This window comes from Schistocerca americana, chromosome 5 (genome assembly GCF_021461395.2).
Source record: "Schistocerca americana isolate TAMUIC-IGC-003095 chromosome 5, iqSchAmer2.1, whole genome shotgun sequence".
Lineage (NCBI taxonomy): Eukaryota > Metazoa > Arthropoda > Insecta > Orthoptera > Acrididae > Schistocerca > Schistocerca americana.
In genome coordinates, this window is record NC_060123.1 from 64,383,260 (window position 1) to 64,408,758 (window position 25,499).

The 25,499-nt window shown below is 38.9% G+C and overlaps 1 protein-coding gene across 2 annotated transcripts in view; it reads left to right on the top strand.

Moving 5' to 3' along the window:
* The window catches only part of LOC124615772 (BTB/POZ domain-containing protein 6-like), an 83,046-nt gene extending 65,344 nt beyond the window's left edge, over positions 1 to 17,702 (top strand). For both annotated transcript variants that reach the window (XM_047143871.1, XM_047143872.1), the window contains 3 exons: positions 15,753 to 15,918; positions 16,276 to 16,664; positions 16,768 to 17,702. In XM_047143871.1, coding sequence (XP_046999827.1) covers positions 15,753 to 15,918; positions 16,276 to 16,664; positions 16,768 to 17,133 — 921 coding nt within the window. In that variant the 3' untranslated portion in view covers positions 17,134 to 17,702. The remainder of the gene's footprint in view (positions 1 to 15,752; positions 15,919 to 16,275; positions 16,665 to 16,767) is intronic.
* Positions 17,703 to 25,499: the final 7,797 nt, after the last annotated feature.

Here is a 25,499-nt window from a genome sequence, read left to right on the forward strand (position 1 = left end):
CGGCTTCGATAATATCTCGCCCAGTATTCAGAAAAATTAAGATTATCTTCTGTAGAAACAAGTTTTACATAAAAGTATTGTTCTCTATATAATCTACATACTCTTTGACTGTATATACATGATCATTTGTTTGAAGCATTAATTTGATCAGCCCAAAATTTCTGTTACAGACATATGAATGTCCTCGTAAAGGAAAATAGCACCTGACTTTCTCAAATCATCTACTATCTGGTAGAGCTAGGCAGTAGCATATCATAGTACAATTCTGATTTTGTCCCACACACCTATCTGAGAATTGAGACTTTCACTTGAGCTGGCACATGATGATTTTATCAGTCATCATTGGAGGAAGATACTTCATTTGCTCCTTTGCGAGCAATCCCTTCATTGTAGACATAGAAATAGCATTTATTTGTTTTGATATTAGTTATACAAAATGCATTCACCAACAGTTGTCGCAAGGTAGAAGACTCCTTGGACTGGAATTTCTGAGAGGGGCAAATTCTGCATGTAATAGAGGCACAGATGGAATACTCCATCATCTTGTTTACTTATATCTGTGCAGTCTTCTTTGCTCTGCGATTGTGAACCGTATATTCTGCACAGCCCACCAGTTTTGCTGCATCATTTAATATGTGACTGCCGGTTTTCACTATGAGGCTCTCACGTCACAAAAGTACCAATTTGAGGTTGTCCAAAAGTAACATTAAAGTTTTTATCCAAATGATTAAGATAACACTTGCAATATGCTGTAGTATTAGGGAGTGCTGCTTTGTATAAACCAAACCTTCTTTTTTTTTTTTTTTTTTTTGCACATTTAGCCTGGCATCTAAGCAAACATGGTTACTAAATGGATAATGGCAGTGTACACAGGAAGTGAGACCATGTGGTCATGTACGGTTTTTACAGTTTGTGGTAGTACAGCAGCACAGTTTTTATTGCTGACACCTCTCATATCTTGTTGGCTCCTTCCCTGTAGGTGTACACTCTGAAGCCACCTCTCCAGTATGCCAAATAAGCTAACAAAAGCTATCTTACATACTAGGGTTTGCTTGCTGTTGATTATAACATTATACGTGTAACTTGCTGGGTTTCATTTATTTACTGTAGAATTATGATGTACTCTTCTACTCTACATGTTCACAACTGTTATCAATCCACTTAAAAATATGTCTTGTTCATCTTGTGTTGGAAATTACTGAAATGATGGTGTAGGCCAGTCTGCTGCTCTTTGGTTATTTTCTGCAAACACAATGATTTTCATTGTTGTACTAATAAAGGCAGCATTACTACTGTTTTATAGAATTGTTAATGTGTAGGCCTATCACGTAAAGAGTTCTGTTTTACTGGAGCAAAATACTAACACGCAGATTTTAGGTTATGTCACATTGCCTGAGCAATTCTCCCATTTGTCTGGAAGGTATAACTTTTCCTGCATTATTAACATATTCAGTTCCTTTAACTCCTGTTAATCACATTAACCGATTATTTCCCAGTGCTCTATTTTTAGACTCTACTGCTTTTTATTTTGTCACTAATAAAGGGGTAACATATTTAATTCCAATTATTATATTATAAACTTACATTATTGATAGTAATTGTTGTATTTTTTTTTATTGGTGATCATGCAAGCAATGGGATTTTTCTTATTCTTATAATGAGGCAACAATTGCTGCACTTACTTTTTATGTCCTTCCATTGTTTGTCAGTTACTTCTTAGATCTGCTGGCTCTTATTTGCAGGAAAAAGTTCATACAATAATCTGCCATTGTCGAGCAAACATAAAGACAAACGATCTGTTTTTAGATCACTGTGAGAAAACATTGTCTTCTGCTGACACAGCTGTAATAAAAGCAGCACAATAATAGCATTCATGTCTAGTAGCGGAGTTGAGGTGCGTTCACTAATGAAGATGAGGCAGATGATGCTGCAACAGGTACTGTAGATGTTTTGGATCAGTGGAAGTTTGTTTTCAAACTACTAGAAATACGTGTTTGGGGACTGGATGCTGAAGATTGAGTAAACTCAAGAAAACAGAAGAAACTTTGCAGCCAACTGCTGACTTACAGTAAAATGAAACCAAAACCATTTGAAGTTGGAGAATATATCTTGAATTTCAATAATGCAGGTGATTATATCATCAGAGAGGCCATGGGATATGCAAGTTGTTCTAAAAACATGTATGACTTCTATGTTGATGCTGATGAACTGAAACTATATCTAGGCTTACTAATTTTATCAGGGTACCACAGACTTCCATTAGAAACAAATAATTGGTCTGAAGATGATGACTTAGGACTGGAAATCATGAAAAAACTATGTTGCAAAAGATATCAGAAGATAAAATCTGTAATACACTTCAGTGATAATTATCAAGCTCAAGACAATAAACATGATAGAGTGTTGAAGGTTAGGCCACTAATTACAAAGATGGAATTAGTTCTTCCAGCAGTTTGGTGTATTTTCGGAAAACTTGAGCACCGATGACATGATTGTGAAGACAGTTCACTCGAGGAAAGCCAATTCGATCTGGTTATAAACTACGTGCTTTGTGTGCTTCTAATGGTTACTGTTTCAATTTTGATTTGTGCTGTGGCAAAAAAGTGACAAATGAAATTGCTGGCCTTGCTGTTGGGTCTAGGGTAGTGTTAGATATGCTTGAGAGTATTGAAAATTCTCAGGATCTTACTATTTACTTTGACAACTATTTCATGAGTGGAAATCTCTTGCTTCCTCTGCAAAAGATTGGATTTAGGGCAACAGGCACAATGGGAGGAAATAGATGTCAAAAATGCCCTCTTCAAAAAACTGGAAAAATTGCCTCGTGGCACTTACGACTTTGCCTTTTGACACAAGTGGTGAAATCCTGTTTGTCAAATGGATCAATTTTGATTCTGTGGAGCCACTCACACAAGTAGGTGCAATAGAATAGCTAAGCAGAAACCAACATTTAACAGCCACAGCTTGTGAAGAATAGTTGTTTTTGTGGTCTTCAGTCCAGAGACTGGTTTGATGTAGCTCTCCATGCTACTATCTCCAGTGCAAGCCTCTTCATCACTGAATAAGTACTGCAACCCACATCCTCCTCTTCATCTCTTGGTCTCCCTCTACGATTTTTACCCTCCACGCTTCCTTCCAGTACTGAATTGGTGATCCCTTGATGCCTCAGAATGTGTCCTACCAACTGATCACTTCTTCTAGTCAAGTTGTGACACAAATTCCTCTTCTACCCCGTTTTACTCAGTACCTCCCCATTAGTTACATGATCTACCCGTACAATCTTCAGCATCTATTCTCTTCTTGTCTAAACTATTTATCATCCATGTTTCACTTCCATACGTGGCTATACTCCATACAAATACTTTCAGAAAAGACTCCCTGACACCTAAATCTATACTCGATGTTAACAAATTTCTCTTTCTCAGAAATGCTTTCCGCGCATCTTTACTTCAACCGTCATCAGTTATTTTGCTCCCCAAGTAAGTGTTTCATCTCTTAACCTAATTCCCTCAGCATCACCTGATTTAATTCAAGTACATTCCATTATCCTCGTTTTGCTTTTGTTGATATTCATCTTATATCTTTCTTTCAAGACACTGTGCTCTTACAGGTCCTTTGCTGTATCTGACAGAATTACGATGTCATTGGCAAACATCAAAGTTTTTACATGGGGGAGTTGGAAAAATAAGTTTCCCCTGTCGACTGTGGTTGGAATTGTGTGTGAAAGGGAAAAAAGGAGAAAAAGATGTTAAAGATAAGACATATCTTTATTTCTCTACATAATTTCTAAGCACATTGAGACACGTCATACTGCTTTATAAGCTTGAAAAAGCCTTCCAGGAAAAAATCATGGCATTGCATATGGAAGAAGCATTGAACGGCTTGTTTGACACATCAACATTGCTGCCAAAGCACCTTCCGCCGAGAGTGTTCTTCAAAGCAGGAAACGGATGGAAGTCACTTGGTGCGAGATCCGGACTGTAAGGCGGATGGTGTAGACGCTCACAACCAAGAGTTGCAATATGGTTTAGCATTGCCGTTGCCGTGTGTGGTCTCGCATTGTCATCCAACAGCCGATCACCAGATCTGAGAAGGCCAGGCCACTTTTACCGAATCACCTCTTTCAGTTGCGACAGAGTGGCACAGTACTGTGCAGCATTGATGGTTGCATCCTCCAGAAAGTCCAGCAGCAAAACTCCTTTGGCGTCCCAGAAAACGGTGGGTAGCACTTTACCTGCAGACAGAGTGCTTTTGGACAGGTGATGACGGATGTTTCCACTCCATGGATGCGGCCTTTGATTCAGGCGTGTAATGGTGGACACACATTTCATTCCCTGTCACAATCCGAAACAGAATGTCATTGCCAGATTCATGGTAATGCACGAGCAGTTCCAGGGTGAACACCATGCATTGTTCCAAGTGTGTCGGGGTCAGTTGGCGGGGCACCCATCGTGCTGACACCTTCCTGTATCAAAGAATGTAGTGGATAATCTTGTGAGCTCGCTCATGTCCAATTCCAGGTTCTGCCGTTACTCCATCGATGGTGTTACGCCAGTTCGCTTTAATCGTGTCGTCCACCTTCCTGACATTTGCATCTGTAGTGGCTGTGCGCGTCTGTCCAGGTCTTGGTATGTCCTGCACTTGCTGACGTCCATCACTGAATAGCTGGCACCATCTCCACACCATTTGTCTTGACATCACACTTGGCCCATACATCTCAACAAGGTGGTTATGAATTTCTGTGCCTGATACTCCATGTGGCCATTCATTGTGGATAACAGCTCTCACTTCTGCCTTTGACCACGACTCCAAAACGCACCTTCTCTCCATAGCTCCGGGAAAAGACTGAGCGGCTGGCCTCCAGTTTTGCACAGGCACTGCGACAGCACCATCTTCTGGATTGCGGTCGACCTCTACCCAATGGTATATCTGTGTCTTGCATGTGCACGTTCACCTGCCGTGTCGTCCTTCGCCCATATCACACAACTCTTCCCACAGTTGACAGGAGAAACTTAATTTCCAACTCCCCCTCGTATTTCTTCTCCATGGATTTTAATTCCTTCTCCGAATTTTTTCTTTTGTTTCCCTTACAGCTTGCTCAATATACAGATTGAATAACATCAGGGATAGGCTACAACCCTGTCTCACTCCCTTCCCAACCACTGCTTCCCTTTCATGTCCCTCGACTCTTATAACTGCCATCTAGTTTCTATACAAATTGTAAATAGCCTTTCGCTAACTGTATTTTACCCCTGCCACCTTTAGAATTTGAAAAAGAGTATTCCAGTCAACATTATCAAAAGCTTTCTTTAAGTCTACAAATGCTAGAAATGTAGGTTTGCCTTTCCTTAATCTATCTTCTAAGATAAGTCGTATGGTCAGTATTGTCTCGCGTGTTCCAACATTTCTATGGAATCCAAACTGATCTTCCCCAAGTTTGGCTTCTCCCAGTTTTTCCATTCGTGTAAAGAATTCATGTTAGTATTTTGCAACCATGATTTATTAAGGTGATAGTTCGATAATTCTCACACCTGTCAACACCTGCTTTCTTTGGGATTGGAATTATTATATTCTTCTTGAAGTCTGAGGATATTTCGCATGTCTCATACATCTTGCTCACCAGATGGTAGAGTTCGTCAGGACTGGATCTCCCAAGGCTGTCAGTAGTTCTAATGGAATGTTGGTTACTCCTGGGGCCTTGTTTCAAATTAGATCTTTCAGTGCTCTGTCAAATTCTTCATGCAGTATCATATCTCCCATTTCACCTTCATCAAAGTCCATTTCCATAATGTTGCCCTAGTATAGACCCTCTATATACTCCTTCCACCTTTCTGCTTTTCCTTCTTTGCTTAGGACTGGTTTTCCATCTGAGCTCTTATATTCATGCAAGTGGTTCTCTTTACGCCAAAAAAAGCACTCCGTCTTCAGGCCACAAGTGGCCCACCGGGACCATCCGACCGCCGTATCATCCTCAGATGAGGATGCGGATAGGAGGGGCGTGTGGTCAGCACACTGCTCTCCCGGTCGTTGTGATGGTTCGCCAAAGGTCTCATTAATTTTCCTGTAGGCAGTATCTATCTTACCCCAAGTGATAGATGCCTCTACACCCTTGCATTTGTCCTCCAGCCATCCCTGCTTAGCCATTTTGCACTTCCTGCTGATCTCATTTTTTATGTTTCCTCCTTTCATCAATTTAATTCACTATCTCTTCTGTTACCCAAGGATTTCTATTAACCCTCGTGGTTTTTACCTGCTGCCTTCACTATTTCATCTCTCAAACCTACCCATTCTTCTTCTACAGTACTTCTTTCCTCTGGTCTTGTCAATTGTTCCCTTATGCTCTCTCTGAAACACTCTACAATGTCTGGTTCTTTCAGGTTATCCAGGTCCCATCTCCTTAAATTCCTGCCTGTTTGCAGTTTCAATTTACAATTCATAACCAATAAATTGTGGCCAGAGTCCACATCTGGAAATGTCCTACAATTTAAAACTTGGATCGTAAAACTTTGTCTTACCATTATATAATCTCTTGAACCTTCCAGTGTCTCCAGGCTTCTTCCACATATACAATCTTCTTTCATGATTCTTAAACCAAGTGTTAGCTATGATTAGGTTATTCTCTGTGCAAAATTTTGCCAGGCGGCTTCCTCTTTCATTCCTTACCACCAGTCCCTATTCACGTACTACTTTCCCTTGTCTTCCTTAACTATCTGAATAATTTCTTTTATTACATCATACATTTCTTCAATATCTTCATCATCTGCAGAGCTAATTGGCATCTAAACTTTTACTATTATGGTAGGCGTGGCCTTAGTGTCTATTTTGGCTACAATAATGCATTCACTATGCTGTCCGTAGTAGCTCGTGTGTGTTTCTATTTTTGTACTCGTTATTAAACCAACTCCTGCATTACCCCTATTTGATTTTGTATTTATAACCCTTCATTCACCTGACCAAAAGTCTTGTTCCTCCTGCTACCGAACTTCACTAATTCCCACTATAACTTTAACCTACCTATTTCCCTTCCTAAATTTTCTATCTGCCTGCCTGATTAACAGATGTGACATTCCACTCTCCAATCCATAGAACATCTGTTGTCTTTCTCCTGATAATGACGTCCTCCTGAGTAGTCCACGCCCGCAGATCCGAATGGGGTCTATTTTACCTCCAGAATACTTTACTCAAGACAATACCATCATCATTTAACCATACAGTAAAGCTGCATGCCGTTTGGAAAAATTATGGTCATAGTTTCCCCGTGCTTTCAGCTATTCACATCTCAGCACAGCAACCAATCATACAGACTGTTGTCCCTGCAACTATGAACAGGCTGCTGTCCCTCTTCAGGAACCACATGTTTGTGTGGCCTAACAGATACTCCTGCGTTGTGGTTGGCAAGATCCATGGATCATTTTGGGGGGGGGGGGGGGGGGGTGAAGACTTAACAGTATAAATTGAAATATAGAAGTAGACCATCATGACTGCTTTGTTGGGAAATATACCACTTCTTTACGTGGCAAGAAATGGTATTTGGCTCTCTTTACAAGAATAATTGTTGTGGCTGTTGTGAACAGTTGGATCATATACCATGTGGTACATGGAGCAATATCTCAGGATTTCTTGGAGTTCCGATGATGGCTTGCTGCCTGCTATCTGAAAGTGTCTATCAATTGCAGAGTGTGGGTTGGGTGGGGGGGAGGAGGATGACTGTTTTTATGTCAACACATAGTTCCCAAAGACGTCAGTTTGCTAGTTGCAAATGCAAACCACTGACGTTTTGTAAGAAATGTAACATTACACTTTGAACTTTACCACATAAAATAAATTTGAACAATGCAAAAGCATAAATTTGTGGCTAGAACTGAAACAGTGACAGTGATACATAAAGTAATAACGCTTTTTCTTCTCAGACTGAAAGATTTGTGTAGTACAAAAATACAACAATGAATAATATGAGTATATGTAATTTTGTTTAGTATACGAAATTCAGCTGTAATAATTTGCTTATGAAAATGAATGTTGAACAGCAATACAAAAATCTAAATGTATGTGTAAGATTAGATACTGCGTTGCCCCGGCAGTCTATGTGTGGACAGGCAATTCTGTTTATATGAGTACTTAAATAAATTCTTTATTTATTTTTAATGTTATTTGACATCACTATATTATATAAACATAAACAACATTGTTGTTAAAAATTGAGAGGTAATAGGTAAAACTTATACTTCTCGGAGTTTTTGCTGCCTTTCAATTTCTTCCAGAAAACAGCTGTGTTGATTCACAATCAGTAGTTCATAATCCTTCCACTAGAACTATACTAATGTTCATTATAGAACAGCACTCCTGTCCAGGGCATGTGACACTTAATAAAGGAACACAATTTCATCACACAAGGAGTAAAGAACAAGTCATTTCTCTGTTGACAAGATGCAGCTACCTTATGTTGAGACGAGACAGACCTGTACGTAACTCATTTTTGCATGAAATGGACATGTCACCTTTCTGAAATGACTGATTCAACTCAAGAAAGTATATTTTCGAGGAAATCTTAACAGCACTAATAAGAGGGTATAGTAACACGAGGGTTACTGAAAAGTAATACCTACCAATTTTTTATGTGAAAGCTCTTCAACCTTTTTAAATAAAACATTTCACAACAAAATCACCCTGGTGACAAATATACTTCTCCTGATGAGATCACTTTGTTGATACCATCACTGTAGAAAGTTTGTTGTTGATGGGGCCACAACCTCATCTCTGCTCCCAGTGCTTCATCAATATGGAATTAAATACCTCAAATGATATTAAAAAAAAAAAAAATACATTCAAGCTCACTCTTGTATTATTTAACTTTGCAGTTCTATAGGAAATACAAGTGTTACACATGTTGGATTGAAGTTGACAGTCCTTAATACTTGATAAATGCTTTTGAATAGTGTCAGTGTACTCTATAAGCTCTCATTAATTACCTGATACAGCTCAATTTTTAAAACACACTGCATAATACAAGAACACCTGTAATTCATGTACTAATTAAAGAACCACAAGTAAAATTTATTTAGTGCCCTGTGGGGGAAAAGGACAACTGATTATTTGGAGGGGGGGGGGGGGGGGGGACTGGAAAGACATTCTGCAGATGTTCTACCCAAGGCAAAAATCCAGCATTTGTTAAAAAGTCAGGAAAGATGGAAATGAGAGCCATATTTTGCAGTTGTGTTCTAAGGCCACCATACTAACACAGTCCATTTTGTACACCAGCTATCTCAAATTACAAGTAACTGTCTAGTGCATTGGCACAGTTCCCCATCAGTTGTGCTCTCATGCAGCAGAAAAAGAGTATTATGCTTGATATTTCTATAAATGGTGGGAGTTCAGCAAGTTAATACTCTCACAGTTCTAAATCCAGGTGATCCATGGCTGATAGTTCTCTTTCTCTGTCCAAGATGATTCATCATCTCAAATGATGTCATCCGTGTGGATGAGATAGTGTGTGTGTATAAAACAAGAGGAGGTTAAAGTAGTTAATTATTTCTAGTATCAAGATGTCTCTCAGCGAAAAATAGCACTGGCTATTCATATAATAATGGGAAGTTCTTGGTGGGATTTGAATGGACTATTCACTATCCCATATGAGTGGATGTACCCCTCTTTGTGGAACCTATCAGTTGTGTGACATTACGTAATTGTCTAATTTCATTTTGTGAACTAGTAATGGTAACAAGCCATGTAGTCGTGCTATTTAAGGAAGCGTGGAGTAATGGTCTTCCATACAATAACAATATAGGAAATACTATTTCAGGAACAGTTGTTGGTGTTGACTGCAAATAAATCCACAATAGACTTAAATCTCAACGAACACTTGTCTTTTTGTAAACTTCTGAGCCGAGTATGTCCTACGGTGTTTCCATATGTTGTATTTTACACTGAATTTTCTTTCAAGAGATCTAATTTTTTTTTTCTTTACATTTGTTAACTGGTATTGCACATATAACACTTCTCGTTCTTATGGTACTGTGATCTTAATTACAAGATCTGGTGATGATAATATCCAAAATGTTTTGTAATAAAACAATGTTAAGCAAACTATATGAATTCACAAGAAATCATAATTATCATAAACTCATTGAAGGAAGTTATTGCCTTAAATAATCATTTGCATCAACCCCATTCTATCCTGGTTTTAGTTTGTTTATGCAGATAGTCTGTTCATTGAAACACCAACCAGATGCTGGTTGCGTGGAATAATATAATTAAGTTGAGAATGAAAACAGGTAGGTTATAAATTTCTAAGGAATTATCATTGTTACCACTCTCAATGGCTTCCAATAAAAGCAGACTTTGACGTTCAGAATTTTATGAAGCAGATTGTATTTTAATATTTTTGATTTAAAATGGTGAATTTGAGTACCCTTTGTAAATGTGCCTTTCTAGGTCTTAATGGTGTTTCACAAAAAATCTGTGTTCCACATACGGTGGATATTTGGCAAAGTACCTGTAAGTGCACAAAGAAAAAAATTCGTGCATATAGTGCAGTGTATCGTATCTTTCCAATTCAAAGAAACACATTGTGCAGGAAAGGAAATCAAGCACTTTGATGTGCAGTTAGACTAAAGATCATGTCTTATCTGTTCTTAAAGCAATTCCCATAAATAAATGTCAAGTACGACTTTCTATTTTTCATTTTCTCATCTTCAGTTTCATCTATATGATAAGAACAGGAGAAAAAGCTTAAGAAATTTCCACATATGTCATTCTTAAAGAGGTGTTAAATCTGTAGAGGATATTTGTAAAAGAGGTAGCTGGAAATTCGAGATAGATGCACTTGTTAAAGTAACGAGTGTAGCAACACTGTGCATGAACTGTTAATACTATTGTCTCCCATTCAGAGTGCAGAAGTGTTACGAGCATCTGTAGTGAAGTTGCATTTATCAAGTACTTTATGAATATGGGCTAGAAAAATATGAGCAATGCTGCAATCAGATATTATGCAGAGCTAAGCAAAACTGCTACTGTAACTGTAACGTATGAAAAGTTACAATGGGTTTACATACAGGGTGACACATGGGAGATGGACAGTTTTGAACTGCATAGTACTGAGGGCGCAGGGCGGGAGGTGGTCGTGGTGGGGATAGTTCTGATCCACACAAGACGCCATTTCCTTTACTCAGTCACTATGGAGCAGTGGACTTGCAACCTCGAGTGTTTTCCTATGACAGTTTCGTGAAAAGTGGTGAGTCTATCATTGCTACGCAGCGATTGTTTCGTGCGCGGTTGGTTGACATAGAGCTGTTCCGAGCCTTAACACAATCCTCAGATGAGTGGAAAACTTCAGATCAGCTGGTAACATACCGGATAAGAAGCATCCTGGCCTGAGACGCAGAGTAACAACATTAGAAAATGTTGAAAGGGTAAGGCAAGTGGCAGTCAGAACCCCAGGACGGTCAGCTAGACGTCATGCTAGTGAGTTACGAATCAATCGTGAATCAGTTAGACGAATTTTGCATAAAGAATTAAAACTCCGTCCCTACAAAATGCTCATTGTCCAACAACTTAAGGAAACTGATTTTGTTGTATGAGAAGACTTCGCTTACAGAATGCAAGTGATTTTGGGATCGAATGAAAATGAAATTTTATTGATGAGTGATGAAGCTCATTTTCATTTAAACAGGACCGTGAATAAGCAAAACTTACGTTACTGGGCTCCAGAGCATCCACACCGTATCCAAGCATCCTCTACACTCAGAAAATTTAACAGTGTGGTGTGCTCTTCGCTCTGTTGGGATTATTGGACCTTATTTTTTTGAAGAGAATGGGGCCCACAGTTACTGTTAATTCGGCTTGTTACATTTGTAAACTTTAAACATTCTTGAAACCAGAACTAAGAAGACGAAGAAACCCTTTAAAATGTGTTTGGTTCCAGCAGGATGGGGCAACATTGCACACCGCAAACACTTCAATGACAGTTCTTAGACGCATGTTTCCTGGCTGGATTATCTCATGTTTTGGCAATGTTCCTTGGCCTCCCAGGTCTCCTGACTTGTCGGTATATGACTTTTTTCTGTGGGGGTACCTTAAGAACTGTCCCTATATCCACAAACCACGAAATTTGGACGAGTCGAAGAATGCAATCATTGAAGAAATTACTGCTATCCCTGAAGAGATTTTAGTCCATGTGATGGAGGATTTTGAGAAGAGACTTGAGTCTTGCATTCAAAATGATGGACATCACCTTGACGACATTATTTTTCACAAATAACTTTAACTAAAATGGCAAATAATGAGCTTTGATTTTGTGTAAATAAACATTCATTAATTTTAAAGTTGGCTGAGTATTATTTCATTAAAAACCGTCCGTCTCCCGTGTGTCACCCTTTAGATCATTCCTTGTACAGGGGGCACAGGTTCTTTTCAGCAGGTCCACCAAGAAATAGAAAATGATGCTTGCACAGAAATATTGTCAACCTCAAGAACAGCTGACATTATAGAAAGAGCGAAGTGTTTTATGAGGTCAAACTGTTGATTGGTAGCAAGTAAAATCTGAATGTGTTTAGCATCTATAAAATTTTAACATGGGATGTGGACATGTAGAGATGATTCCCAAAAATCTCATATCTTAGAAAAGCAAGTCTGAAGAATGTATCTCTATCTTCTGGACCATCTTCTGCTAGACAGAACTAATGTCACATTAACACAGGTGACAAATCAGATCATATGATCCTGAGACAAAACACCAAACTTAGGAGTGGCACCCTGAAAACTCTCTCCCATCCCAAGTGCAAGAAAATGAACAATTCCGAATTTGATAGTCAGGGGAACCTCCACAAACAAAATTTGTTCCTGTAGTACAAATTGTCAGTCAAACTTTACATTAGGAAGTTTTTGACAGACCCGGGAAAAAGATTGGTTAACTGGATACACCTGGATTGTAAAGTTCAACAAAGTTCCCTGTTACATGGAAATATACATTAATGAATTTTTGACAAGAAATGGCATTTCTGTGGCTCTTATTCCCCAACTGTAAAACCACTGAAGAGGCATCAGTTTAAATAGTGTCAAGAATGCAGGGTTTGTATAAAAAGTAACGAGACTGATTTTTTGCTGATGCGACTGTACTGGCGGGATTGGTGGTGAGGGTTGCCTGCCCCCGAATGCATGGCGTGCCAATCGCCTACAGGTTCTTGTCTTGGCAGCATCGTGCATTGAGTGGATGCATTGCAAAGTCGTCGGTTGTGGTGCAACATGCAGCAAACAATTGAGCAACGTTACACCATCACGCTTTGTGTGAAACTAGGAATATCAGGTATGGAAACTTTGGATATGTGTCGGCAAGACTATGGCAATGATTGCCTGTCAGAAACCCAGGTTTTCAGGTGGTTGAAGAGCTTTAAAGAGGGCCGGGACAGCGTTGAGGACGAGGATCACTCCGGCCTCCCATCAACCAGCAAAACTGACAAAAACACCGACCGTGTGTGTGTGTGTGTGTGTGTGTGTGTTATTCAAGACCAACCATCGGATGAGTGTCAGGATGACAGGAAATGACCTCGGATTTGATAAAATGACAGTGTGCATCACCACCACCTAAGAATTGTCGATGAGGAAGATCTGCACCAAGATCGTCCCGAAGATTTTGTCAGACACTCAAAAGCAAGCACATGGGGACACCTGCCAAGACAGTCTCCAGAGCCTTGAAGCTGATCTGGGATTTTTAGATAGCATTAGCACCCGAGACAAAACCTGTGTGTTTCAGTACAGCCTGGAGACAAAGCAAGCGCATGAGTGCTGAATGCCACACAACAGTAGCCCCACGTCCAAAATAGGCTCGCATGAGGTGAAAGCCAGCCACACAACAGTACCCCCACGTCCAAAATAGGCTCGCATGAGGTGAAAGCCATCCTGATTGTATTTTTCGATGTCAGGGGCATGGTTCATCATGAGTATGTGCCGAAGATCAAATTGTCAACAGTGCTTTTTATTGCAGAGTGTTCAAGAGACTGATAGCCGGGTCCATCGCGTGAGGCTAGCCATCATCCTGATTGTATTTTTCGATGTCGGGGGCATGGTTCATCATGAGTATGTGCCCAAGATCAAATTGTCAACAGTGCTTTTTATTGCAGAGTGTTCAAGAGACTGATAGCCAGGTCCATCGCGTGAGGCTAGCCATCACTGATGACTGGAAGCTGCATCATGACAACACACCGTGTCACACCTGCTTCATGATGGCAAGCTAGCTGGCCAAGAAAGGGATTCCAATAAATCCCCAGCCCCCGTAAAGTCCTGATGTGGCCCCCCCGAGACATTTTGTTTTGTTCCCCAAACTAAAAACTTCCCTGAAAGGACACCGTCATGGGACCCTGGAGGAGGTCTAAGCCGCCACAAAGAGGGCTTTGAAGGCCATCCCAGACTCAGCGTTTGAAGCATGGAAATATTGCATGCAGTGGGTTGTTGACTTCAAGTACTAAGTGGTTGTAGTGATATCTACAATAAATTTTGATTCCCAAGCTCAGTCTCATTACTTTTTATACAAACCCTGTAGTGTAATAGGCAGAGTAGCATTCCAGCAGAAGTAACGTATCAACTGGAACTGGAACTGACATTTGGTTTCATGCAGAATTTTCCCTTAACATGCAATCCTTTACATCAAGACTTTGTTATGTGTATCATCAGTTGAGAACTACATACCAACACATGATGGGACAAAAATAATACGTTAGTAAAACATGAAGTCTGGACTAAGTTTATACTCCTAAGGAATATATGGAAATTACATGAAACAAAAAATTATGTATTTTTTTCGTGGTAGCCTCATTATTACAAAATAAAAGTATCTCTGAAAAATGGGTGGACATGTGGCATACCACATAACAAAAATGTAAGTTTCACACTTTGTCATTCCTTCTGGCTTTGGCATGGTAAAATATCAATTAAAAGAAAATAGCTGCTATTCATATGCTATTGAACCTTACCAGTCTAGTAATTTACCACAGAACAGTTTCTTACCCCCTGAAAATTAAGAAAAAATGACTTAATTCTTTTTGCCATTGATTCATTCAGTCAAATATCCTGTTATTATTATTTGTAGCTTTTTACTTTTTCAGACTGAGATAAATTCATTTATTTATTTATTTGCTTCATAAAAATATCTTTCTTGTAGTTTCATCTTTAACTTTAAATGCTTTTACACATTCTTATCAATACCTTTGATCAGGAATTTCATAATTTTTATGCTTCTCTGATACAGTTGTTAAACTGAAAGGAACACTAATTAGTTTTGAAGGACATCATCTGAAAGGTTAGCTATGTTTTCAGTGTTGTTTATGTGCTTATTGACACCTCAGTTATACAGTTGTTACCTTCCTTAGTCCTTCCATTATTTATATTCCACTAAAAACTTTCCATTATCATATTTGTACCCTTTAATGAGTTAGATGAAAAGGAAAGTATGTCATTTTCCAGAACAGTTCCATATTTAAGGCGGAAGAAAGAAAAGAAACAAACTGTGCTTTTTTTGTTGTTGTTGTTGTTGTTGTTGTAGATCAAGTTTGGTTTCCAACATCAAGTGTTTGCACTCAGTAAATTGTGTGTGTGTGTGTGTGTGTGTGTGTGTGTGTGTGTGTGTGTGTAGGGGGGGGGGGGTTCCATTTTCTTGTCATAAAAAGTACATAACAGTCCTTATGCCTGAAGCTAATTAATATGTGTGGTATATGTATTGATGTGAAGCTTTTATTCTGGTACAATTTCTCTTACAACCACAGATAATTTGCTCTGAAACAGAAGCTGTCCTGCGTGAAGGAAGTTTTGAAGACATTGAAGTTTCAACATTAGAGACAATTCTTGATCAAGAAGAACTGTCTATAAATTCAGAACTTGAATTGTTCGAAGCAGTACAACGCTGGGCAGCAGCGGAGTGCTCTCGTCGAGGTAAGAATGTCTCAAATTAAATTCCTTATTACTACTGAGCAATCATGTTTTTACATAATCTTGTTGTTTTCTTGCTAGTCTGGGAATTAATTACAGGAGGCAGATCTGAATAGCTGTTTATAGTAATTGTTTGTTTTGAATGTAAAAGAAGTCACTTTAAATGTCTATACTTTTCATTTTCTTATTATTTGTGTAGACAAGTAGGGGAATGAGATTAAGCATAAAAATCCTTCTTACTGCATGTATGTATAAAGATTTGTTTTTGGTATCTGTATTTGTATCTACTCAACAATTACAGTATCATGCAGTAGGCTCGTGCTGTGCATCAGATTAACTGTCATTGTCCTCCATTTTCAGGTGTTGATATCAAATCCATGCGAAGTGTGCTCGGTTCTGCTATTGGAAAAATACGGTTTTTAACACTTACCCCAGCAGAATTTGCAGAAGGCCCAGCACTTTCACCCCTTCTAACTAAAGATGAAAGTTTTGCCATTCTAATGAATATATCTTCTAAGACAGCAACAAAAGTTACTCTTCCTGAAAGCTTTTCCACATGCAGTGTACCAAGGAAACGACCGGCAGGTGAAGATAAGCACATTATTCAGCTTCCAGGAGAAGCCCGAGAAGGTCAGAAATACTATTGCTTACGAAATATTTCACCTCAGCCACATGGCTATAATACCAGCAATCTGGACTGCTCAGTATCCTTCACTGTCGACAGAAATATCTGTGTGCTCGGAGTTCAGGTACTTGGGATTTATTTCTACTCACACTGTGTATAGTTCTTTTAATTGTCAAAATTACTGAAAAACTAAATTTGTAAATTACAATTCTTTATTTTGTTGGCAGGTTCCTACACAGATATGTCCACCACCGCCACCATTCCGATATGATGGCCCACAGTTGCACGAATCTTACACAGAGGTCATTTACGCACACCTCCTCGATTCTGATGGCAGTCGACTGACTTACACGCATGTCACTTCACGAGTTTCTTACGCCTCACTTGTTGAGATTACATTTGACCGCCCAGTGTATATTCAGAGGAATAAAATTTACAGAGTTGGGGTTGTCCTCAACAAAATGGGAAGGTATCCAATGGGGACAGGTGATAGACGCATTGTGTGTGGTTCAGTGCTATTTAATTTTTGTGTAGGACCTGACATTGATTCTGTTAGGGAAGGTATAATAAAATCAATTGTGTTCACATACTGAGTGCCTCAGGATACAGTGTTCTTGTGTTAAGTCAGTAAAAGGTACAAAATCAATAGAGGAAGATTCTATTTACGAGGTACAAGTGGAACTTAATTTGTGTGTCACAGTGACTCAAGCCATTATACCTTATAACAGCATCATATGTAAAGTAATGATTACAGTTGAATTTAGAATTTAATTTTCATTGATCCTGTAGTCGCCTTACACAATTACAAGGAGACTGTCAATTGTTTACACAACTTTTGAGTAAAGCAAAGCCTTTTCTGTTTTAGTTATTAATTAACTTTTTTTGTATGCTGTATTGGTCAGTCATAGATTTTAAAAAAGACTACAGTGTGTAAGCATATACTGTCATTGTGTTGTTAGCAATTGTACACATTTAGTTTGTGCCACAAATAGGACAGCTGAGGTGTGTATGGAGAAACCTGTCATGTATAAGAATTTCCAACCCCATGGAAAGCAAAACCACTGACATTGTTGAACGTAAACTTACTTCAGCATGGCAAGTGAAACTGCGCTATCAATTATAAGCTCAGGAATTGCAGTACCATAGTAAAGGAAAACACACACCTGGCTATATACTTGTGTCCCTGTCTTTTGCAGGCAGTGTTCTTCCAACTGAGCTTATGAAAGTGCACTCGAGGATTTCGGGCAGATTGAAACTTTGAATCTGTCTCTGAAGTATTTTCAGGGGCTATTTTGGAAGAGCATTACCCATGAAGGACAGCCTTGGTTCAAGTCCTCACATGGCATGTAGTGTTAATTTAACAAATTTAAACAATCTAAATACAGAAATGTTACTTAAAAAAGTAATTAATCTAGCAACAAGCAGTGAACAAATACAGTGGTTCCTTTTTGTGTCAAATGATCATTGTTGAAGAATTGCATGTTGATAAAAAAAACTATTTTCACGATAAATTTCTCTATAATTTGATGATAATTCGAAATTCTACTTGCAGAGTTTGTAGATGCTGCTCTACAGAACTGTTGTTTGGCTTTCTGTCATTTGAATTTTCAGCGTGACAGCACTAAGAATACAAACACTCTCTCACTTTATGCTATGTTTTAAAAAATGTGGAAAGTACAAGGTGGAATAACAACAATATTATGAAAAGGATAGATTGCTACTTACCATATAGAGGAGACATAGAGTTGCAGACAGGCACAATGAAAAGTTTGCTATACATTTGAGCTTTCGGCCAAAACACCTTCTGAAATAGAAAACACACACGACTATTGTCTCCAGCCACTGTGGCCAGACTGCTACTCCACCTGGCAGGAACATCAATCTGGTATAGTGCTGCTTTTGGGAGCATGCAGGTATGTGGTGGGGACCATGTAGGGCAGTTGGGTGGTGGGGGAGATAGGAGAAAAGTAGAGAAGGGGAAAGAGATTGTGGGTGTGTTGGCGAAATAGAAAGCTGTGTAGCACTGGAGTGGGAACAGCCTAGCCACATGTGGCCATTGCATCTGCAGTGAGGACCAGTCCTATCCAAATTACTGAGGGTCTCACCAATACCTTCACATACTGAAATTACCCTCCCAACATTGTTCAGAAACATTTCTTCCATGTCTTGTCTCTCGAGTCATCTACCACCTCCCACATACCCACTGCACAGCCACAAGGAGCCCTACTTTCCTTAGTACTATCCAAGACCAAAGCAATGGAATCACATTCTCTGCCAGGGTTTGAAATACCTCTTGTAATGCCCTGAAATGAGAAATGTCCCACCCACTACACTGCCCACACCTCCCACAGTGATATTCCATCACCCACTGAACATGCGCAGTGTCCTTGTCTGTGTGTACTCCACCTCTCTTCCCAATCCCTTGCCTCATATCTCTGCAATAGACCTAGATGCAAGACCTGTCCTATGGATCCTCCCCCACCACCTTCCAGGTCAACGACACATCTGTCCCATCTAAGGCAGGACTATCTATGAAAGCAGTCATGTGATCTACAAACTCAGCTGCAACTACTGTGCTGCTTTCTTTGTGTGGGTGTGTGACAACTAACAAGCTGTCTGTCCGCATGTATGGCTGCCCAACATGATGTGCTACAGTTCAGTGACTGCTTCATGGCTTTTGCCATCTGGATCCTTCGTACCAACACCAACATTTCTGAATTGCACAGGTGGCAACTCTCCCTGCAATATACCCTAAAGTCTCCTAGCCTCTGTGACCGACACAGTACCTGTCCTCTTCCCTGCTCAAATTCTAGCACAGTATAATTTTGTCTATGTACTGGCAGCCCCCCCCCCCCCTCCCACCACCACCCCCCCCTCCCACCACCCGTACACTATCCCCACCACATACGTGCATGCTCCCACAGCAGTGCCACCCGTCCTTACTCTTCCCCACACACACCAGATAGCTAAACCTGTCAGACATAGTTGCAATTCACAGTTCGACCACAGTGGCTGCATCACAACTTTGTACATTCCTGCTCCCTGGAAATTGTCCCTCTTAATTGTCAGTTGTCTAGTTTTGTATGTTTTATGGAAGCCTTGTGTATGTTGCCATTGTTTATGTGTAACTTAGGGGCTTGGAGTTTATATGTTGCGTTTTTTTTTCTGTGGTTTTATTTTTGATTTAGTCAGTGTACTACATGTGTATCAAATCCATTGTTTCTAGCTATTTTATGGTTCAATTCTTGCAAATGAGACCAGGAACATAAAATTAGATATGGGCCCACCCAGAAGTTTATTAGCAATCATTCTCATTATGAACCTTTCATAACGGGAAAATGACACTGGTACAGAAGGCACTGTCCACCAAACAGTAAGATAGATTGTAGAGTGTAGATGTAGATTGTACGCATTTTTCTTGTTCAGTGGAAACTTGTTTATACTGCGTAAGATGTGCCTTAGAGCAGCTAGCTTTTGGTTGCTGGGATGGTTGGAGGTGCCTGTGGATGTTTGTTTTCTGTATATTTTGAAAGAATGTTTGTCGCTTTCCTTTATTATTTTCATCCCAAGAAAATTTAGTGGGTCTTTTTCTTGTTCAAGGGTGAATTCAACTATTTTCTGTACCAGTATATGATTTTTAAAATGTTGGCCAAGGTTCCTGGTAGTGGGAATCCCAGGGGTAGTTTTTCACTTTGCAGTTAATATTCATCCTGAAACTGGAAGTAGTTTTGTTCTCTAGCACACACATTATTTCTATTATTCCTGTGATGGGGATGGATGTACATGTTTTCCATGTCGAATGAGATCAGTGGTACCCTTTTTTATATATACGCATTTGGCCATGTGGTGGGTCTGGGGTTTCCTGAAGTTTATATAACTGGTCTCATATATGTTGTGATTATGTATTTTGGGTGGATTGGTTGCAGTGTGATGGTGCTTGTGAGTTCTGTGTTATGTAGTATTTCTTAAGGGTAATTTTCACATTTTCATGCAATTGTGTGGTGTTGACACAAGGTATTGTTCTTTTGAGTGCTGTTACATTTCTGCATCTACATAGATATCCAACAAGCCAGCATATGGTGCATGGTACACTGTACCACTAATAGTCATTTCCTTTCCGGTTCCACTCGCAAATAGAAAAACGGAAAACAGGGAAGAACTGTCTATATGCCTCCATATGAGCCCTAATTTATTGTATCGTATCATTCTGTTCCTTACGTGCAGTGTATGTTGGCGGCAGTAGAAACATTCGGCATTCAGCTTCAAATCCTGGCTGTCTAAATTTTCTAAATAGTGTTCCTCGAGAAGAACATCGCCTTCTCTGCAGGGGTTCCCGAAGCATCTCTTAACACTTACATGTTGTTCAAACCTACCACTAACAAATTTAGCAGTCTTCCTCTGAATTGCTATGATGTCATCCTTTAATACAACCTGATACAGATCCCACTCTAGCAGTACTCAAGAATAGGTTGCATCAGCATCCTATATGTGGTCTCCTTTACAGATGGATCACACTTTCCTAAAATTCTTCCGATAAACTGAAGTTGACCATGTGCCTTCCCTGCAGTTCTCACATGCTCATTCCATTTCATATTGCTTTACAACGTTATGCCCAGATGACATGATTGTGTCAGACAGAATACTCTGAACATTACAGGTTTGTTTTTCCTACTCATCTGCATCAACATAATATTTTTCTACATTTAGAGCTGGCTTTGATTCATCAAAATAACTAGAAATTTTGTCTAAGTCATCTTGTATCTTATAACAGTCGCTCAACTTCAACACCCCACTGCACACAGATTTCTGCCAACCCTGTCTGCCACAAATCATTTACGTATATTGAGAACAGTGGTCCTATCACACTTCCCTATGGCACTCCCGATGATACCTGTGTCTCTGATGGACATTCACCATCGAGGATAGCATATTGGGTTCTATTACTTAAGAAGTCTTCAAGTTACTCACATATCTGTGAACTTATTCCATATGCTCATATCTTCGTTAACAGCCTGCCAAATGCTTTCTGGAAATCCAGAAAACACACTGCCTGTTGCCCTTCATTCACAGTTCACAGTATATCACTTGAGAAAAGTACAAGCTTAGTTTTTTGCACGAGCGATGCTGTCTAAAACCATGCTGATTCATGGAGATACGCTTCTCAGTCTCAAGAAAGTATTATATACGAAACTGGGAGTATGTTCAAGGGTTCTGCAGCAAACTGAAGAAGTAATTTTGTGGCTCTGTTGTTTTACCCTTCTTATATACATGAGTCACCTGCGCCTTTTCCCTGTCACCTGGGACTTAGTGCTGGGTGAGAGATTCTTGATTAATGCAAGCTAGGTAATGGGCCAGTGTTGTAGAGTTCTCATTGTAAAACTGAATTGGGATTCTATCCAGACCTGTGACTTATGTGCTTTCAAATCTTTCAGTTGTTTCTACGCGCCAGGGGTCCTTATTACTATGTATCCAAATGGGAGTCTGTCTGATGGTCAAATGACGTATGTTTGTATGAGGGTGAACAATTTCTTGTTAGCAGAATTTAAAACTTCAGCTTTTGTTTTGCTAGCTTTAGCTTCCATGCAGGACTGAATCAAAGCCTTCGAACCGCTTAGCGACTTTACGTAGGACTAGAATTTTCTCGGGTTTTCTACCAGATCTTTTGCTAAGGGATGATTGTGGCAGTTGTTGTATGCTTCATGCATAGATCGTTTGACATGCATGAATCTCTACTAACCTTTCCTTGTCATCATTTTGTGTGTTTTCTTTTGAGCATAGAGTGCAATAGCCACTGCTTCATCAGTATCTTCCAGATTTTGTTATTAAGCCATAGTGGGTCTTTTCCATTCCTTATCCACTTCGTAGCTGCATAAGTCTCCAAACTGTGATTTACAATCTGCTTGAACATCAATTCACTCTCTAAGTGAGATGCTGAGAACTGATTATCTGTTCTATGTAGCAAAAACTCTCTCCTAGCCTTCTTGACTGATTTATAACTTTCATAGCAATAGTTGTTACAATGACATCATGATCGCCAATCCACGGCCTATTTGTAGCCGCAAGGTCTAAGATGTCGAGCTGGCTGTTTGAGATAGTTTTCGAAAACATGTTCAAAAGTATTTTGCCAACTGTCTGTCTGTACACCCCCCCCCCCCCCCCACACACACACAACTAATCCATAGACATCCAAGTCTACTGCAATGAACACACACCCTCCTATGGTCTCTAATCTGTCTCTTCAATATACGTTCCAAGACTCCCTAAATATCTCGGAGCTTTCTATTTTGGGTTTCATCGGCTCTCGGTTCCAAGAACTTTCCTGGGGAGTTCATTATGAATACTTCAACAGTTGACTGTTAAAATTTTGACCAAAAGTGTGTCTACTCTGAATGCAGTACAACTTCCCTTGCTGCATACCAACTGGCGAGTGTTCATCAGAGTACCTCAAACTACTGCCTAGCCTAAAAAACATTATGTGCACATTACAAGTAGCTGCTTCCTTTGTGTAGTGCACCACTGACTAGTTGGGGGAGTCCTAGAATACTACAAATTCCCAGATTAGGTTAGGTTAGGTTTAGATTAGGTTAATACTAGTTCCATGGATCATGAATACGATATTTCGTAATGATGTGGAACGAGTCAAATTTTCTAATACATGACATAATTAGGTTAATTTAACAACATACTTAAGTTAATATAACAACTATTTTTTTTGTGTTTTTGTTTTTCTTTATTTTTATTTTTTTTATTCTTTAAATATTTTTTTCTTTTTTTTCTTAATTTATATCTAAAAATTCCTCTATGGAGTAGAAGGAGTTGTCATTCAGAAATTCTTTTAATTTCTTCTTAAATACTTGTTGGTTATCTGTCAGACTTTTGATACTATTTGGTAAGTGACCAAAGACTTTAGTGCCAGTATAATTCACCCCTTTCTGTGTCAAAGTTAGATTTAATCTTGAATAGTGAAGATCATCCTTTCTCCTAGTATTTTAGTTATGCACACTGCTATTACTTTTGAGTTGGGTTTGGTTGTTAATAACAAATTTCATAAGAGAGTATATATACTGAGAAGCTACTGTGAATATCCCTAGATCCTTAAATAAATGTCTGCAGGATGATCTTGGGTGGACTCCAGCTATTATTCTGATTACACGCTTTTGTGCAATAAATACTTTATTCCTCAGTGATGAATTCCCCCAAAATATGATGCCATATGAAAGCAATGAGTGAAAATAGGCGTAGTAAGCTAATTTACTAAGATGTTTATCACCAAAATTTGCAATGACCCTTATTGCATAAGTAGCTGAACTCAAACGTTTCAGCAGATCATCAATGTGTTTCTTCCAATTTAATCTCTCATCAATGGACACACCTAAAAATTTGGAATATTCTACCTTAGCTATATGCTTCTGATTAAGGTCTATATTTATTAATGGTGTCATACCATTCCCTGTACGGAACTGTATGTACTGTGTCTTATCAAAATTCAGTGAGAGTCTGTTTACAAGGAACCACTTAGTAATTTTCTGAAAGACAATATTGACAATTTCATCAGTTAATTCTTGTTTGTCAGGTGTGATTACTATACTTGTATCATCAGCAAAGAGAACTAACTTGGCCTCTTCATGAATATAGAATGGCAAGTCATTAATATATATTAAGAACAACAAAGGACCCAAGACTGACCCTTGTGGAACCCCATTCTTGATAGTTCCCCAGTTTGAGGAATGTGCTGATTTTTGCATGTTACGAGAACTACTTATTTCAACTTTCTGCACTCTTCCAGTTAGGTACGAATTAAACCATTTGTGCACTGTCCCACTCATGCCACAATACTTGAGCTTGTCTAGCAGAATTTCATGATTTACACAATCAAAAGCCTTTGAGAGATCACAAAAAATCCCAATGGGTGGTGTTCGATTATTCAGATCATTCAAAATTTGACTGGTGAAAGCATATATGGCATTTTCTGTTGAAAAACCTTTCTGGAAACCAAACTGACATTTTGTTAGTACTTCATTTTTACAGATATGTGAAGCTACTCTTGAATACATTACTTTCTCAAAAATTTTGGATGAAGCTGTTAGAAGGGAGATTGGACGGTAATTGTTGACATCAGATCTATCCCCCTTTTTATGCAAAGGTATAACAATAGCATATTTCAGTCTATCAGGGAAAATGCCCTGTTTCAGAGAGCTATTACACAGGTGGCTGAGAATCTTACTTATCTGTTGAGAACAAGCTTTTAGTATTTTGCTGGAAATGCCATCAATTCCATGTGAGTTTTTGCTTTTAAGCAAGTTTATTATTTTCCCAATTTCAGAGGGAGAAGTGGGTGAGATTTCAATTGTTTCAAATTGCATAGGTATGGCCTCTTCCATTAACAGCCTAGCATCTTCTAATGAATACGTGGATCCTACTATATCCACAACATTTAGAAAATGATTATTAAAAATATTTTCAACTTCTGACTTTTTGTTCGTAAAGTTTTCATTCAATTTGATGGTAATACTGTCTTCCTCTGCTCTTGGTTGACCTGTTTCTCTTTTAATAATATTCCAAATTGTTTTAATTTTATTATCAGAGTTGCTGATTTCAGACATGATACACATACTCCTGGATTTTTTAACAACTTTTCTTAATATAACACAGTAGTTTTTATAATTTTTGATAGTTTCTGGGTCACTACTCTTTCTTGCTGTCAGATACATTTCCCTTTTCCGGTTACAAGATATTTTTATACCCTTAGTAAGCCATGGTTTGTTACAAGGTTTCTTTCGGGTATATTTAACTATTTTCTTGGGGAAGCAGTTTTCAAATGCATTTACAAAAATGTCATGAAATAAATTATATTTTAAATTGGCATCAGGTTCACGGTACACCTCATCCCAGTCTAACTGCTGTAGGCTTTCCCTGAAATTTGCAATTGTTAAATCGTTGACTGAACGTACTACTTTGG